Source organism: Herpailurus yagouaroundi, unplaced genomic scaffold (assembly GCF_014898765.1).
Source record: "Herpailurus yagouaroundi ecotype Mexico unplaced genomic scaffold, PumYag 186, whole genome shotgun sequence".
Classification (NCBI taxonomy): domain Eukaryota; kingdom Metazoa; phylum Chordata; class Mammalia; order Carnivora; family Felidae; genus Herpailurus; species Herpailurus yagouaroundi.
In genome coordinates this window covers 33,302,539-33,320,810 of record NW_024412417.1, presented here as the reverse complement: position 1 = coordinate 33,320,810, position 18,272 = coordinate 33,302,539, and the positions used below count along the sequence as shown (strand labels likewise).

At 45.5% G+C, this 18,272-nt stretch overlaps 1 protein-coding gene across 9 annotated transcripts in view; it reads left to right on the top strand.

The window, feature by feature from the left end:
* MTSS1 (MTSS I-BAR domain containing 1) overlaps positions 1-18,272 on the top strand; it is a 165,215-nt gene that overhangs the window by 17,665 nt on the left and 129,278 nt on the right. For all 9 annotated transcript variants that reach the window (XM_040494372.1, XM_040494369.1, XM_040494371.1 and 6 more), the window contains exons 2-3: positions 6,892-6,953; positions 10,708-10,781. In XM_040494372.1, coding sequence (XP_040350306.1) covers positions 6,892-6,953; positions 10,708-10,781 — 136 coding nt within the window. The remainder of the gene's footprint in view (positions 1-6,891; positions 6,954-10,707; positions 10,782-18,272) is intronic.

Below are 18,272 nucleotides of genomic sequence, written 5' to 3'. Positions count from 1 at the left end.
CAGCTGCAAAATAATAGCACCTGCTTCTCAGATTGTTGTGAGCGTGTAATAGAGTGTGTATCCAGCTGTGTTCTTCTGTGTGGTCTGTGGACCAGCAGCCTCGGCATCACTCAGGTTAAACATGCAACATCCAGGCCCACCTCACACCAAGAGAATCAGAACTTGCGTTTTTGCAAGATCCCCAGGTAGTAGAAACAATGTATGTGAAAGTTAGAGAAACGCTGATATGTGTGCCTGGCACCAAGCAACCCTTTAGAAAATGGTGATGCTTAATGATGATGATGGTGACGTTGACGTCATCAGGATGAAAAGTGGGGCTTGGGTGGGGGGGTTCCCTGTCCGGCGGTATGCCCAAGACTTGAGTCCTCAGGATCATGACCACTGGCGAGCCAGCCTCCATCTGCAACCTTTGGACAGGACAGAGGCCTTTGAGCTGGAACCCTACTCCCTATAGCCTGCACCCTGCTCCTCCAATCACTGTTTTATTCTCATCTAAGCTGAATGCTTCCTCCTTGTGAGAGTCTTCTCCAGCTCTGGCTCCTCTCAGATCACCCCTTCTCTGACCACGGCTCCCGGCTCCTCTGTGTTCCCTGTGTGGCAGCGTGGGTGTCTGATTCGCTCAGCTGTCCCCTGAGGTTCTGCTGTCGCAGCGGGCTGGGCTGGGAGAGGCAGTTGCTGCATTATTTATGGGGCATCGTTAACCAGCCGCACTGATGAGTTACACACAGTTTATTCTTCTGCTTCGTGTGTGGGATGCCATCCTGGGCCTCTGTTTAATACAGAACAAAACAAAGCAAAACAGAACCCCAAGCCAAAACAGCCACGGGCTGAGCCCTGCGCCCTGCATTAGGCGAGTGGCCTGTCCAGCCTTCTGGCTGTGGGGAGAGTGGAGGAAGGGGGGAGAAGAGGAGAGGGACCCAGGCGTGTTCCCAGAGTTCAACTTGGAGGGAGGGAGGGGTGGGTAAGCTGGCTCGCATATTTGTTTAAGTGGCCACAAAACTCCCAGGGAAGTTGACAGATTGGGTGGGACTTTTTTTTCAGAAGTAAGAAAATGACTTCGGTTTCCTCCCCACTCCCTAAGGGACCAGGCTGCTGTTAGGTATGTGACCTGTTAGGTTCTCTGGTCACCTAGGTGGTGTGGGATTTATGTCCCTCACCATCTGCCTGGAATTCTCTCTTCTTTGTGGTTGAACTCTGACCTTGCCCTTGAAGGCTGCTCATGGTCACCTTGTCCATCCTGCCCAGGTCCTGCCAGTCCCCAGCATGAGTGCATCACTCCAGTGTCCCTTGGCGAGAGCCCCCTTGTGTCATCTCTGCTTCCCTGTCTGTGTGCCAGCCGTTGCTCTTACTAGAAACCTTTTTCCTTCCTCCCTCTGTTTCTCTGTCCTGGAGCCCACAGTGTGGTGGGGGAGACTCAGGCTCCCAGATGGTGAGTTGCATGATGTGGGGGAAGCAGGTGCATTTGAGAATGCTGTGGAAGAGGTGACATTTGAGCTACGTGGTGATGGTGGAATAGGAGTTTTCAAGATTGTTGCATCCCCTTGGAGGTCGGAAGACAGAAGAGCCGCCCTTGGTGCTGTGTGTGGTGTGGGGAGCATGGTGGACACCCCACCTGGTGGATGCAGGGGTGGGGCCCTGTAGCCGGTCTTCAGGGAAGCCCCGCTTCTCTTGCTTTAGGAGGGGGGCAGTCTTGCAGCTTGATTAAAGGAGTGTCCTCTATATGTTTGTAAACAGGCTCATTTTCTCTTCCGTTTCTATAATAGGGGACTTTCCCTTTTTCGGAATCCAGTGTGGTCTAAGGTCTATTTTCAACAAATTGCCAGGGGTTCAAAACCTACCCTCCTCTCCAAAGAAAGTCAGGTGGTTCCAGGGAGAGGAGAGTCACATTCCAGTTGCCTGTCACTTTGGACTTGGCAGAACCTGGGTGCCCGGTGGGAGTCTCATTTGCTTTGATTTTGGTCTGTCTGGAAAGTTGTGAAACTTTTATGTGTTCTCTGGTGAGCCCCACAGTGGGGTCTGTGTGAAGACTTTTTCACAGCCCCAGAAATGCATTCCTAGGGACCTCAAATGTGACCTGAGCCAGGTCAGAACCAGAAGCCTCAGAGGGGAGCTTTCTGGGACTTCTTGGTGGGTGGTGCAGGTCAGAAAATTGAGGACTGTCTTGGAAATGCTTTCTAAAAGGGTTCTCAGTGGATACTGCATCTTGATCTGCAGATTTCTTTTGAAATTTGAGCATTCTCGCTTTGGCTCAGTCTTAGAGTCTAGAAAAAGCCAGAGCTTTTTCTCTGTTACCTTTAACGCTTTGTTCAAATTTCTTCTCTCTCCTTTCTCACTTCCTCCAAGATTGTGATTTTAGTAGTAAAACTACTTTTAGGTGGGTAGAAACTTTTTTCTACCTTGAAAGAAACTTAAAAAAACAACCCAGATCTCGAACAATCCAACATCACTTTGCCTTTACCTTTTAATAACATTTACACACTTTTTAAAAAAAAATTTCTCAATAGGGAGGCTTTTTGTCTTCTGTTCTTAGAAGTTCTTTTCTTTTCCTTTTCATTTTTTTTTTTTTTTTTTTAGAATCCATTAAATTATATATTGCCTAAAACAGGTGGGCCTGACACTCTTTGATAGACTGTCGAATATCATTAAGTCAGGAGCGAGCTGCTTTTGGAAGCCTTCTTCTGGCTGAGTGGGCGTTCGTGGGTGGAGAGCTATGTGCTGCACCCCTTGACTGGAGAGGGGACCCTCCTTTTGTTGCTAATTTGGTAAAGACTCAAGTGAGGCTCCAAGCAGTGGGGGTAGATAAGTAGTTTTTTGTTTTTTTTTTAAAGTGCTTTGAGCAGATTTCAGGCGCATTCATGTCGGTTTGAGTACTCTTCCTGCCATGTATTTGGGGGTGACTGAGACTAGGCTGACATGTGCCCAGCTAGTTAACTAGTCGTGAGCTACAGCTGGTTCTGTACTTAGGCCTAAGAATGTGGGATCCCAGCCTGGATGGACAGTCTGACTTAGAGGTTTTCACATCTCTGCCAGCATCCTGAGGGGGATTGCAGGGGCCTGCACACCCTTGGTTCAGTTCTATCAAATGTTCATTGGACACTGACGGAGTGCCTGGCATTGCCCTGAAGCGCTTTAAAAACATTTTTTTGGGGGGGGGGGGCTCCTGGGTGGCTCAGTCCGTTGGGCGTCCACCTTCGGCTCAGGTCATGATCTCACCGCTCATGGGTTCGAGCCCCACGTTGGGCTCTGCGCTGACAGCTCAGAGCCTGGAGCCTGCTTCGGATTCTGTGTCTCCTCTCTCTCTGCCCCTTCCCCGCTTGCGCTCCGTCTCTCTCTGTCTCCCAGACACAGAATCCAATGTTTTTCTTAAGAAACATTCTAGATCATCTCAGTGACCTTCTCCAGGGGTCCCTGTATGGGAGTGATTGGTGTTGGGGAAAGGAGGGCCCAGCACTCCTGGCCTCCTTTATGTCGATGAACGCCGATGCCTTCTAGCCATTTGGCTACGAGTTGGTGGTCAGTATATCTGAACATCTTCAGGCTTTTCAGAAGAGCTTCTCAGACCTTTTTTGTGGATCTGAAAGAGAATAAAAGGTTAGGTGAGGCTGTAATTGGTTGCTTTGAACTCTTGTGCTTTTAAGGATGCTGACTGAGGTCTATCTGGACGGGGATCCCCAGTGGCCAGTCAGAGGACTCTGATCTCAGCCCTTGCCTCTTTAATTACTTGGATGTAGATGTAGAAGGGGCATTCATACTTGATAAGAAAATGGTAAATATGTTAGGTGTTTTCATTGGAATTCCCCGCAATGTCTCGATGGGTCTGGAATGGTAGCCTGAGCTGTCAAAGGTTCACTCAGTGTAAGTTAAAATAAAGTTGTGCTCTTGGGTAGAAGCAGCCCACTGGGGCACAGAGACAAGATGGAGGCGGTGTGGCTTAGCAGAACGGTGACAGGATCTGTGCGTGGGTATTGGTGTCAGTAGCTGCCAATGGACCTCTGCCAGGAGCCAGTCAGACAGGATCCCTGGGGTGTGGCTTAGTGCCCCGTGGGAGCAAATTGTCGCTTGGGGGAATAAATCCAGAGACCTGCAGTTGGGCCAAGCCGGTCTCAAAGGCAGAACTGATGGATGTGCTCTCGTGGCATCTGTGGAACAGACTTTAGGCTCCGGGTGGGTTGTAAATTCATGGTGTTTTGTTGCCAGAACCTCTAGTTTGATCTGAAAATTAAAAAAAAAAAGTAATGACTATTGTTTTCATAAAAATGATACATGATCCTTATTTAAAACACACACACACACACACACACACACACACACACACACAATTCTGGCCATATGGGAAAGTACAAACAGGAAAGTAACCTATTGGTCCAAATCTTAACTTCCAGAAATAGCCCATTTTAATTTTGGTAGAGAATTTTCCAGACATCTCTGTGTGCATTTTCAGGCAGGCTTGATACCTACAGAAATGTATAAAGAGACAGTTTTTTTTTTTTTTTTAATGTTTATTTTTGAGAGAGAGCATGAGCCGGGAGGGGCAGAGAGGGAGAGGGAGACACAGAATGTGAAGCAGGCTCCAGACTCTGAGCTGTCAGCACAGAGCCCGATGTGGGGCTCGAACCCATGAGCTGTAAGATCATGACCTGAGCCAAAGTCAGACGCTTAACCGACTGAGCCACCCAGGCTCCCCTAAAGAGACTGTTTTATGACAAGTTGTAAAACAAAAATATATTTAATTTTACTTTTATGTAACAGTATTGAAACTGGAGTGAAGTAATACTGGAGAGATTACTGAACTTCAGATGATGATTTCTTCTCCCAAAGAACTTAGTTTTTCAGACATCCCTCTAAAGCAGTGGTTCTTTTTTTTTTTTAATTTTTTTTAATGTTTATTCATTTTTGGAGAGAGAGGCAGAGCATTAATAGGGGAAGGGCAAAGAGAAAGGGAGACACGGAATCTGAAGCAGGCTCCAGGCTCTGAGCTGTCAGCACAAAGCCCGACGCGGGGCTTGAACTCACAAACCATGAGATCATGACCTGAGCTGAATCTGGACGCTTAACCAACTGAGCCACCCAGGCACCCCCCTCCCCCTTTTTTTTAGTGTTTATTTTGCCAGGGATTGAGAGAGAAGGGGAGGGGCAGAGAGAGAGGGAGAGAGAATCCCAAGCAGACTCCACGTTGTCAGCACAGAGCCTGACATGGGGCTCGAACTCACTAACTGGGAGGTCATGACTTGAGCTGTAATCAAGAGTCAGATTCTCAACTGACTGAGCCATCCCAGGCACCCCTAAAATAGTGGTTCTTAACCAGGGGATGATTTTGTCCCATAAGGTCCATCTGGCACCTGGAGACATTTTTTGTAGTCCCCACCAGTGGCATCTGTGAATGTTCCTGGCATCTCATGAACCGAGGTCAGGGATGGGGCTAGACACCCTGCAGTGCACAGGACAGCCCCTCCCAACCCCCCAAAAGAACCGTCTGGCCCAAAATGTCCTTGGTGGCAAGGTTGAGAAACTGTCCCCAAGGGTAAGAAAATAAGATTGTTAAAACCAATAGGAAGATGAAATCATTATGTTTTAGCTCAGTTGCAATTATAGACTATTCTGATTGAGCTTCTGCAGTGAAAGATGAGACGATTAACTTCATTAGAGTTTCTCCCTCCTCTCCTTAAACTGCAAAATCAGGAGGTGGCCCATGTTAGGCTCACCATGTCAGTGTTCTTAAACACTTACATTCTGTCCTACAACGATCACCCCCTAGGTGTTTGATCTTAGTTCTGTGTTTAAATGATTCCGTGCCAAACTCTTCCTTTTTATTTTAAGTTTTTCTTTCAAGTAAACTCCACACCACACATGGGGTTGAACTCACAACCCTGAGAGCAAGAGTCACGCTTTACGGACTGAGCCAGCCAGGCACCGCCCAGCTCCATTTCTCTAGCCATGGTTTTTCCTTTCCTGGGTTGATTTTGCATCACCTCTTGGTCAATTGGCTATTTGATCTTGATATAAATTTAATGTGTAGGGAGGTGTCACAGTCCACTCTGGTTTGCTCCAGTCAGAATGGCACCTGCAGTTTTGAGTTTGTGTCTGAGGACCACACTTAAAAGAGAGACATCGTGCAGTGTCCCAGGATGCCGCAGGGACGTGAAACAGGGGCCTGTGTAGAAAATGAACTGCACTTGGGAAGGGAAGGGAAAGCTGTGGATGAATTCCCCGAGAAGACCTCCCTCTGGAAGCAGGGTAGGCCTTCGCTCTGAGGGTCCCCAGAAGGTTCAAGCCAGTGCTGCATGGACACAAAAGACAGGGTGGCAGAGAGAGGTGTTGAGCTCCCTGTGAGCCGAAATGTGGTGGGGAACTACCTGTTGGCATGTTGTATGTAGATGTTGGGCTCAAGCCATCAGCTGAGTGGCCATATTTAGGTATCTTCTCAACCTTGAGATTCTGATGGTCTAACAACGCTTCCCAGTAGCTGCCTGTCCTAGAGGGGCTCCGGTCACTCTGGTTCTCTCCTCCCTGTCCTTTGAGATAAGGGTGAAAAAAAGCCACAGCCATGGTCACGTGGTTCAGGGCAGAGCCTTACGTGTTCTGCACATCTTGAATTTGGACCCATCATCTACTACTCAAAATGTGATCCATGCATCTATAGGTTAGATTCCACCAAACGTGTTCCAGTCGGTGTTTGTAGTATTTATAAGATTACCGGGCCTGAGTATATTCGAAACCCGTTTCTGAGCCGATACGTTTATATATAAGCTGGGCAACATACTGTAGACTGCAGAGGAAGAGAGCACACACAGATCGTTCCCTGTGTAATTGGAGTCTGGGTGTTCTGTTATTGTCTTAGTCGGGTGTCGGTCACAGCATGCCTTACTGATCGATGACTTTGTTTTGTTGTAGGGGAGCTATCCAGTTTGGGAGGATTTCATAAACAAAGCAGGAAAGCTACAGTCCCAGCTTCGGTAAGTATAGAAGCCTGTCGTTCCCAGAAAGTGGCAACATCCACAGACAAAGGATGGAATAGGACAGACCCAGGATGCAGATTGAGGTTAATTTTGGAAGCGTTACAGGTACAGAAGCATGTAGTGGGTTCTAATTTGAGCATTGCCACTTGTTAGCCTTATGTCTTGGGCCCCGGTTCCCTTAGGTAAAACTGAACTGTCTGCTCTGCCTTCTTCCATAGGAATTTTGAGAGTCAGATGAGCTGTTATATATGTAAGGTAATAATGGGCAACATTCATGTAACGCTCACTATGTGCCAGGCATATGTTAATTAAATCTCCCAACCCTGGGAGGTAAGTACAGCTATTATCCTCAATTTACTGATGACAAAAATGAGGCACAGAGAAACTTAACCAACTTGTGCAAAGTCACACAGCTAGTAAAAGCCAGAGCAGGGATTTGAACCTGAGTCTGGCTGCGAGGTCCATTCTGCTTACTGCCTATCCGTATAAAGAGCTTACAGCTTATTGTTGACTACTGTATCATTCCATTTGTGTGCAAGGTCTAGAAAACACACATCTGCAGAGACAGATGTAGATTAGTGGCTGCCTGGGCCTAGTGGAGGAAAAGGAGATTGAGTACACGTGGGCATGAGGAATCTTTTCGGGGTGATGGAAATGTCCTAAAGTTGGCTCGTGCTAGTGGTTGCAAAATTCTAAGTTCACTAAAAAATTGTTGAATCACACACCTACAAAGGTTGAATTTTATGGTATACAAATTATCCCTCAATACAGCTATTTAAACAACAAGATCTAGGGTCAGTCGGCTCTAAGGGGCTATATTGTTGCTTTGTCTTGTGCTTGTTTATGTATCATTTGATGTGAAATAGAATCTTGTTACAGCTGTATGCTTTTAAATCAGTGAGGAGAAAGGCTACTCAGCGCTGTTCCATGAGGGACAGGGCATTTACAAAAGCAGTAATTCTCATGACTCCTGTTCATGGCATAAGGGGGATGACATCAGTTGTTTTGAATGTATGCAGGTGGTTTTCCAGAGGACAAAGCAAGTAGGGGTTTTCTAGGATAAAAAAACCATGTGGATGACATGACACTTTTGGTCCTTTGCCCATGGACATCAGGGGGATACCGCCCAGAGCTTTAACCATAGGACTGGACATTTCGTGGTTCCCCTGTAGATCAGGAGAGAAGAACTCCAGAAGGATGGATCTTTCCTCTTCCATTCTGTCAGCTTTGTGGGGCCTGGGATTTCTATCCCATGCACCTGGGGTGTCCCAAGCTGTCATTGGTCTTCCAGGAGACTCAGGAATACAGCCCCTTCTCTGTTTGTCAGATCCTTTACCATTTCGGTGCTTAAGAACTTGTAAAGACTTTCTGCTGGGCCAGCTCCGCTCTTTTCTGTCTGAATGCAAAGCCCTAAGAAGCCTTTACCAGCCTCACCTTATCAAGCTACGTCTACTCACTCTTCTCATTGATTTCAAATAGTCTCCATTCTGTAGGTCCCTGCTGGAATCAACCAGTAAAACATTTAAGTAGCCCCCCCCCCCCCCGCCGACTACCATCCCCCCCCAACACATACACGTTTTTCTTATATGGCCTCATTTAATTATCTGGCAGTCTTTTCAGGGTCGACCAATGAAAAGATTCTCTTCCCCTTTTACCAAAGAGCAAGCCAAAACTTAAGGTAAATATGAGGTTAGTACAGCTGATTAGTTACAGTAAAACTTTTAAAGCAATCTTATACTCACTAGTACAAAGTACACTTTTTGTTTTTTAACAACTGTTTAGGCCTCCTGAGGGCAGGGACCATTTCTTTATTTTGTCAAACTCGTAGTGCCCAGCTGAGAGCCTCACGCACACGGTTTGGTGTTCTGCAGTAAAGAAAGGATAAGAAGGCTATAGAAGAGGCAAATAAAGTTGGGAACACATACACCAAATCACTCCTTTGTGCTGCCCCATCAGAGAACTAAGATATATTATGACAACTGCAGACAATGAAATAGGACTCATTGGAAGGTGGTGTTTAAAAGCTCCTAATTCCTCACACTTGACCACCATCCTCCTTTTCAGTGGAGCCCTGGTGACGGAGTAATACACAAGGCATCTCTATAGCTGGCTCATTAAATTGGGATGATTGGCATTGACTTGAAAATAAATCCGGCCATTGTGTCAGATAGTAACTGTAAATCAGAATGAGCTATTTATAAATCCCAGGATGTTTGATAAAGCTGACTTTTCCAGGGTTTGCGTATGATGTCAACTCTTTGAAAAATATGCTTCAAGGGGGTTTTTTCTTTCAGTTTTGTGCCGTGTGTATGTCTTTTTTTTTTTTTTTTTTTAATTTGAGCAGAATGGCTTTTTGCTCTAATGGAAAATATCAGGCCTCATTCTTCAGTTGGGCGCTAAGGGACTGTTGCACAGGTTTTCCCAGGGATGACTTCCAGCATCTTCCAGAACCTTCTGTCTCAGAGCTATGGTTGCTGAGTTTTAGAGTCACTTCTTCAGTTCCATCTTGAACTCTTTTTTAGTTCTTATTCTCACATTCTTCCTTCAACAGCTCTGCATTCTTAGGAGTGCTGAGTAGAGATTAGATTCATACGTGAAATATTTGGAAATGAGCTTCAGGCTCCATGCTTGATTGTGAGTCCTGAGGCTGGCTTGTTCTCGTTGTCCTTGACCCTGGCGTGGAGAGGTGCTTCCTCTCCATTGGATGACAGCTAGATCACAGCGCTAGGAACCAGTAGACCACAGAGTGCTCAAGAGGATGTGAGGAACTCAAAATAATTTCTAGGACAGCAAATGAGTGTAGTGACTTCTCCCTGGTGTCAGCTTTGAGGAATTCAGAAGATGCAGTCGAGATAGCATTCTAAGGTTGAAAAAATGGTGTCTCAGTTTCATTGTAAATGGGATTTAGGGGGAAAGAGTCACATAGCCAGGATCTGATCTGGCAGTGGGATGAGCATGGGACTGTGTGTCCTTCTGGGCTACCAGTTCCAGTTCTGGGATGAACTTGTGATCTTTTTTTGTTTTAATTAAAATTTTTTTTTAAATGTCTATTTTTGAGAGAGGTAGAGAGAGAGCAGGAGGATGGGAAGGGCAGGGAGAGAGGGGGAGGATCTGAAGCGGGCTCTGTACGGACAGCAGAAGGCCCAATGCGGGTCTTGAACTCATGAACTGCGAGATCATGACCTGAGCTGAAGTCAGACGCTCAATTGACTGAGCCACCGAGATGCCCCCCAAACTAGTGATCTTGAAAGTCACTCTACTTGTCTCCGTTTTCCCATCTCTAAAATGAATTATTTGAAGTAGAGGATCTCTCTCCAAGATTCCGTCTCCCGGCCCATGTCTATATGCTGTTTTCCTGCTCTAAAATTATTTCCACTTGTACCATAGTTTTTAATGATGGTTTTCATTTAGGTAAAAACACCTGTCTTTCCTCCTTGGTGAAATTTTGCCTGGTAATTGTGTTACACCGTCAGGTGTCGTGATGGGAAGACTTGCCAGCATTTACCGAGCGGCATCGAATGAGCTGGGTGTTTTTGGGAGAGTGCGCTAATATCGGGAAGAAATGCTTCCTAAGGGTGAAAAAAAAAAAAAAAAAAGTAGGCCTGCAAAGCCAGTGGTTGTCCACGTCCAGTAGGGTCATTTCTCCTAGAAGGTTGCATTCAGTTCTCCACAGAGGTTTTAACCCTTGAGCTGTAATGAATTTGCTAGCGTGAGACATTCCTCATGCTTTTGTTATCTGTTTGCATTTTAGGACCACAGTAGTAGCAGCGGCTGCCTTCTTGGACGCCTTTCAGAAAGTGGCCGACATGGCTACCAACACACGTGGTAAGCAGATGGAGGGATGGCGCCCAGCGTGAACCGAGTTCAGCATGTGCCTCTTTGTTTACCCTTGGGCGGCGTCACGAGGAGATACAGCTTAAGTTATCAGAGCTTAGCTGACTCCTAGTTTTCACGTCCTAGAACACTTTGTAGGATTCCACCTATTAGAAGTTGCAAACAGTTCTCCGGACAATGAAGCACGCGAGAAGAACGAAAACTAAAGGAAAGGAACCGCGGGTTAGGCGGGAAGTGGCTGGGCGTGTTAGTTTGATCACTTTTAATGACATGCCGGCTGCAGAGCCTTGAACCGTGTGTCTGGTTGCAGTTTGTTTTTCCCTCCTCACACGGGTTGTCCTAAGAGTTGCCTTACTCCCTGGGGAGCGGGCAGTGAGAATGCTCGGGTAGACCATTTTTCTGCGAGGAGCCCTCGTGTGAGCGGTGCGCTGTTGCGTCGTATCTGGTGATGTGTCTCCCACATTTTTCTGCAAACCCCTGAAGAGTGTGACTTGGTCGTGTCTTAACTCCCCCAAAATAGTTCTTACGACGTAGCAGGTGTTTAAAGTCGGCTTATTAAATCAATGAACAAAGGGGACTGTGGTGCCAATTTTCAGTAACTTCAGGGACTACTGAATCATACAAAAGAATAACAAAACGTGTATAAAGGAGAAAATGATAGCTCCTATATCCACTACCGTTATTGGAAAGACATTACCCGTAACGTGGAGACCTCTGTTCAAAGAGGGGTGCTTTCCTTTTCGTTCCCAGCCAGGGACGCTCTCCTCCCTTTCTTTTTTTTGTTTTGCCTTATATTTCTGGGTCTGCTTCTACACTGCCTGTTCTCTTCATTGTCATGGGAACATTGGAAAAGGTGGGTGTTGGGGGCAAGTGTTGAGGGGTTGCCCTCAGTCACACGAGGGTTTAGCTTCTCTGACACACCTCTCTACCTCCAGTGGGTTTCAGTAGGTACCCCTTTACCGTAGGTACTTAATTAAATATTCATGGGGCGCCTGGGTGGCGCAGTCCGTTAAGCGTCCGACTTCAGCTCAGGTCACGATCTCGCAGTCCGTGAGTTCGAGCCCCGCGTCGGGCTCTGGGCTGATGGCTCGGAGCCTGGAGCCTGCTTTCGATTCTGTGTCTCCCTCTCTCTCTGCCCCTCCCCCGTTCATGCTCTGTCTCTCTCTGTCCCCAAAATAAATAAACGTTAAAAAAAAATATATTCAAATGAATGTGCAGTGAGGACACTTCTCATTCATTCAAGAAGCCCGAAACCTGCTAAAATCTTAGGTACCATTGTGGGACCACAAAAACCAATATATTATTTATCCTCCTTGGCCTGGAAGGGCTTGCAGTTGAGTGGGGTGGGGGTGGGAAATGAGATGTGCAAATAAAGGATTTCGGTGTGGAAGTAACGTGTGTGGTACAGTACTAGCGATAGGACAGCGTGCTGGGGGAATAGCGAAACGTGAGCAATGTACTCAGTTCAGGAGCCAGAGTCCTCCCAGGGGAGGTCTTCTGTCTCCTTATTTCCAAGATGCCAATGGTGTTTCGAAAGGTTCCCTAGGAGAATGTGATGGAGATATCAGAGCGGTGGTTTGAAGAACTTGATCTGGTTCGCCAGCTTGATATGGGTCTCAGCTAGTAACTTTCTTAATCCCTTAAAAGATGATGATCTAGTTGACATGTGTCCATTATATTCTTCTTCATACGTGCATGTTCTAAACGTTCTATAACCTTTAAGGCAATAATCACCACTGTTAAGTGTTTTTGAGTCTGTTTTATATTTTCTCTAGCGATATCCAGAACTGGACTTGTCTTTCTAGAATAGCCATCAGAATGTGTATTTCTTAAAAGAATTGCTCTACTATTTTAAAGAACTTAGATAGCTGATATTGCATCTTTGAGGCTCTGTGATCCTTAATCAGGTCTTATATTTTAATATTGAATTATTGATTGGACCCTAAAGGATGGAATAAAGCAGCATCCCCTGATTTCTCATAATTGCTTGCATCAAGGAGCCAGGGTTTCTGCAGAGGCTGCTCCCTGGAGTGGTTCTCGGCAGGAAACCAGGGGGACCTGCACATCTCCTGGTTGCAGGGAAGAAAAACAGAGCAATCATCTATGGGGAAAGAACGCGAATAGCCTCTCTCTGGTGGTGACAGAGGTAAGAGTCAGAGTTTGGAGGTGATGTACTCGACAGAAGACAACTAATGTCACAGTGAACAGACTCTCGCTTTGATATATTTTTAAACCACTTGATTTCAGGTCATTTTTAGCGATGCCAGAATACTTTACATCTCGCCATCTCTAGTGTCCATGTGCACTGGGGGGAAATAACTTTCCCTTGAGTGTGAGAACTCTCCCGTGACCTACAAAGGGTATGGTCGATAACAAAGAAGGTGTATTTTATGGAGATGATAAGAGAGAAGCACGGAGGTGCTTCTTGTATGTTCCATAAGCATCAGAAGTGATTTTTACTAAGTTATTTTTTACTTACAAATTGAAAAACCTGGAATACGTGCTTTTGTTTAAAAAATTCATAGAACAAAATGCGTAAAGTAAAATCCACCCTCCCAGTACCCCCTTGCAGCGACTGGAGTAAGCGTCATATATATACTTTTTTTTTTTTGTATACATAAATGCGTCCGGGAGGAAAAAAGCTAGTTGCAGAACAATATGTAGAATGGTATGTGGAATAAAGTACATCTGGGTGATCTAAAGGTAGCCCATAAGGAACATGTTCTCATGCTTGTACTCCACTGTATATTGTAGTTATCTTTCCACATCCATACCTGTGGATCGGCCTTGTCCCTTCTAGTGCCCAAATGGAATTTCATAGTCTGGAAACAGAAGGATTTTCTCATTCTTCAGTTGATGGAAATTTAGGGTATCTCCATTTATTTGCTTTTACAAGGCGCTCAGCAATTGATGCCCATGTATATATCCTTTGGGAGATTTATGTGTGACCTGTTTTTAATAGTGTGTGCATCTCCATGGAAACGATCTATAGAAAATGCTTCAAACGGTTTTGGTCAGCAGCAAATCTACTTGGATTTGATGTCATTACAGACTGTAACTCTAATGTGGTTTGCAGTTTGATATCTGCCCTCTACGAAGTCCAGTTTTTTGCTTAGAGCTTCTCGAAGTGTTTTTTGAGTCCTTCTTGCTGGAAGTGATCGAAGGGAAGTTAAGCGCATCTCTTTTGGTCAGGTATCCAGAATCTCAAGTTAGCATGCCCCTGGTTTCCAAAATACTAGCATTCCATATTATCTCCCAAAGCTCTGAAATTCCTCTATCCTTTTTAGCGAATATTTGCACTAGCTCTTAATATAATGTATTTAGGAAAAACTTTTAAAGCTATTCACTATAAGAGCAAAATTACTCTAGTCATTATATAACTACTGTTAAATAGAATGTGGAAATACGTTGGAACTCGATTTTGTTTGTCACACAAACGTGTATAAGTTGGTATTATGATGTGTGTAGGTTAATAATTAAACCATAATGGAATTTAAGGGTTTATTAACACCATAGTACATAGTACAGTTTCATGTTTTGTTGATTTTTGCACTCTTGGATGAATATACAGTTTGCATTTAGTATGAAAGTACACCTGTGTATTTAACATGAAAGTACACCTTTTCCCATATTACTGGCCGCAAAGAATTATCATCTAGGCACTTGCTATGCATGGAATGCCAGACTTTGTGGAGCAGGGTCCCCATCTTCTTCGTGTCCACGATGGACCAGCAAATGGCCTATTATAGGAGTTGAGAAATGTTTGAACTGACTGGTATGCAGTTGTCTGAGTTACTTAAAACTAAAAAGAAGAGGACCACCGGGTTGGGTTCACGTGCTTCTCAGTCTTGGGCAGCAGAGGCACCATATTGGGGGAATAGCACTCCTGCGCCTGAGTGTGCCTTGCACACTGGGCCCTGCTCCCTGTTTCACTGGAAGGCAGGGGTACCGAGCTGATGAGACCCTCCGCCTTAGCACTGGCCCTGCGCAGCACTGCATTGTTTGCTTATGTCAGCAAGGGCCTTTGAAGTGCATAATGCTATGTGACTTTCATTTTTGGCTGCCTCTGTGTGCCTGGGTAATTACTTTATAGCTCTGAAAAACCATCTCAGGGCTGTTTAGATAATGATCCACCAAACCCAGAGTGAGGAGTTTTAAGATTTTATGAAGAAAGGAAATGGATCCCCAGCCGACCAGATCATCTTTAATGTCCAAAAGCCTTTGTACATCACTTAAAAAAGTGGGCGTGGTTTCGAGATTGGAAATCATGGTAGCGAACCTTTATTGACTAGTAATGTGGGCGGGCTCTGTTCTAAGTACATCATATATGCGGAGTTAATTCTCACAACGGCTGGTGAGATAGGTGCTCACGATCTCCATTTTAGGTGATAAAATCGGGATGAAGAGAACTTGACTTAAACCAAAGTTACATGGCCAGTTAGTGGTAAAAGGAGTCTGGCCCAGAGCCTAAAATTTGACCATTAAATTACAATTCCTTATGTAAGGAGCTCCTGGATTTAGTATAAGCTTATATTTGCTTTTCAAGTTACTTGATCCTGAATGTACTAAAAGGATCTGTGTAGCACCTTGGAATAACCAAGATTGGGAGCTGTGATGCCCAGTTGTGTCTTCTGGCTTTGCCAACTATGCCGCCCTGAGTAAATTACAGTAGCGCCCCCTTGTCCACGGGGGAATATGTTCCAAGACTCTCAGTGGATGCCTGAAACTGGAGATCGTCCCAAACCCTGTATAGACTGTTTTTCCCTATACATACATACCTATGATAAAGTTTAATTTATAAATTAGGCACAGTAAGGGTCATCTGGGTGACTCAGTCAGTTAAGCCTCAGACTCTTCATTTTGGCTCAGGTCAAGATTTCATGGTACGTGAGTTTGAGCCCCACCTCAGGCTCTGCGCTGACATCACAGAGCCTGCTTAAGATTCTCTTCTCTCCTTCTTTCTCTTCCCCTCCTCCACTCTCTCTTTCTCAAAATAAATAAATAAAAACAGGCACAGTAAGAGGTGAACAACAAAAACTAATAATAGAACAATCCTGATAATACACTATAATAAAAATTATGTGAATGTGGCCTTTCTGTCTCTCAGAATATCTTCTTGTCCTGTACTCACCCTTCTTCTTGTGATGATGGGGGATGATAAAATGTCTACGTGATGAGATGAAGTGAGGTGAATGACGTAGGCACTGCGACCTAGCGTTAGGCTGCCGTTGGACCTTCTGACGCTTTGTCAGAAGGAGGGCCATCTGCTTCTAGACCGCCGCTGACTGAGACCATGGAAAGCAAAACCATGGGTAAGGGGGAGAACTACGGTATATTTTGCTTTTTGGGCTTTAATTTCCCCAACTATAAAAGGGGTTTTCCCGGGACATAGAGTCCTGGATAGTCACAAGTCCTCTTTCTTAGTTCTAATATTCAATGGTGTTAAACCTCATTTGGTCCTATTAAATTCATAAAATATGAATGAAGTTGGACGGTCTAAATTCTCTCCGCAAGGCTATCTTTAGAGTTTCCAATTTTTGCTCTGGAGTCAGGAAGTGGAGGAAGCAAAGTTAAGCACAGGACTATGGAGAAGGGAGGGTTAGAAGAGAAAAATAAGGCTCCCCTCCCCCACCCCAGACCTGCTGCTGCTGCGTGTGCCCGAGGGCAGGTGGAAGGAAGCTGGAACTTTTGGACCACCACCTAGATCCAGACTGTTGGGAGATGTGCCTTAATCAGGGAGCCTGGGTTGCCAAGGTTCTGTGTGTCTGTGAAGAAAACCTCTGTGGCTTAGTGGTTTTTGCAAATATGTTGCGTGTGTTTAGTATATATTTTGTTAAACGCCAGGGTCTCCGCATCTGGCTGCGTGGATCATAATCACCCAGGAAGTTTGTTTCAAAAGACAGATTTCGGGGCCCTGCCTGTGGGATCAGAATAACTGGGTAGGACCTGGGAATCTCAGATTTTTTTAAATTTCCTCGGGAGATTTTACTCCCCGGCGAGGTTTGTGCCTCCTGCCATAAACCACCTGTCCGGGGCCATCTCTGCCGGGGGCTGGCACTTCCACCCACGAAGAAATGCTCATGGCCCCCTGAAACTCTTAAGACCTTTGATCTGTGTCTGCTGGACATGTGCATTCCAGATCTGGAATGTCCTTCTCATTCCACCCCGTCTGCCTCCTTGAGATGCTTGAGGATTTGCTGCTCGTCTTCCAAGAGCCGGGTAAACAGTCACATCACCAGTGACACTCTTGCCCACAAGGTAGAGTGAGACCTCAGGCCTCGGGACCTCTGTGGTACCTCCTGCTGCCGGCAGGTGCACCTCACTGTGTCCTTACCGTTTCCCCACCAGAACGCAGGCCCCTCCAGGATAGGCCTGCACCCTGCTCCTCTCTGAGGAGCCCAGGCACCTAGATGCCCAGTGTCTGGCATTGGGCCAGGTGCAGACAGCGTCTCAATGAACGACCGAGTGCGTGTCGCAGTTACCACACTCCCACGGTGCCCTCAGTGGATCTGGGTGAGGAGGGCTGTCCTTGCGGCCGGTGGGAGGCTAGTGGGGTGGGATCTTGGTCAGATTCCACTTGGGGATTCAGAATTCAAATTTTGATGACCCCTCCTTGAGGTCGAGTCTGGTGGAATGTGTGACTTGATATTTCAGTAGCTGAAGAGGGCCTAGCAATTCCTCGATGCAGTCACAGGAAGGGGCAGGTGGGTGAAAGACGGAGCCCAGGGAAGAGCCGGAACCTTCCCTTCTAGGAGAGGAGGTCCTGGGAAGCTGTTTTCAAGAGGCAGCCAGACTGGTTCTGTTTGCCCCCAAGTTTTATTTTAACTAGGTTGTTTGGAATTTCACTAGCCCTTAACTTCTGGATTGACTTTGGTGTTCAAGTCAGACAGACCCTTTCACGTAATTAGAGCCTTATGATTTCTACCTAGGAAGCTACTTAGCCACAAACCGGAGGTGGAAGAGGGAATTAATTATTTTTAAAAAGTCATAAAGCCCTTCTCACAGGCCTGGAACTGAATATTCTTTGAATATGACCTTAAGGGAATGTCGACAAACTTACTCACTGATTAAAAATAAAGATGTCTAAAACTGCAATCTGCTAATCTCTAGATATGGCTGTGGATCATAAACTATTATTTTTGGTTGTTGTCTTTGGGATTTTAATGCCTTTAGGAAAAGAGGGAACTTACAAATATTTGAGAAACGAGCTTAGTTGTGATTTTTCTTTAAGAGCTGAGCCTTTTTCTAAAAAAAAAAATTCAAGGATCATATATTAATTTTTCTGATGATCTTATTCTGAGGATTTATAGATAATAGGAGGAAAAAAGGAGTCTGGCATAAAGCATCTGTGGAGCCTGGATAAAAAGTTTTGTGGAAACCTGGCAGGGGTTAATTTTGCTTGGAACCTGTATATGGCTGTAGTTGGGGCACCTTAGCTCTGATTTCCTGGAGCCTGGCATGTCTTTTTTTTTTTTTTTTTTT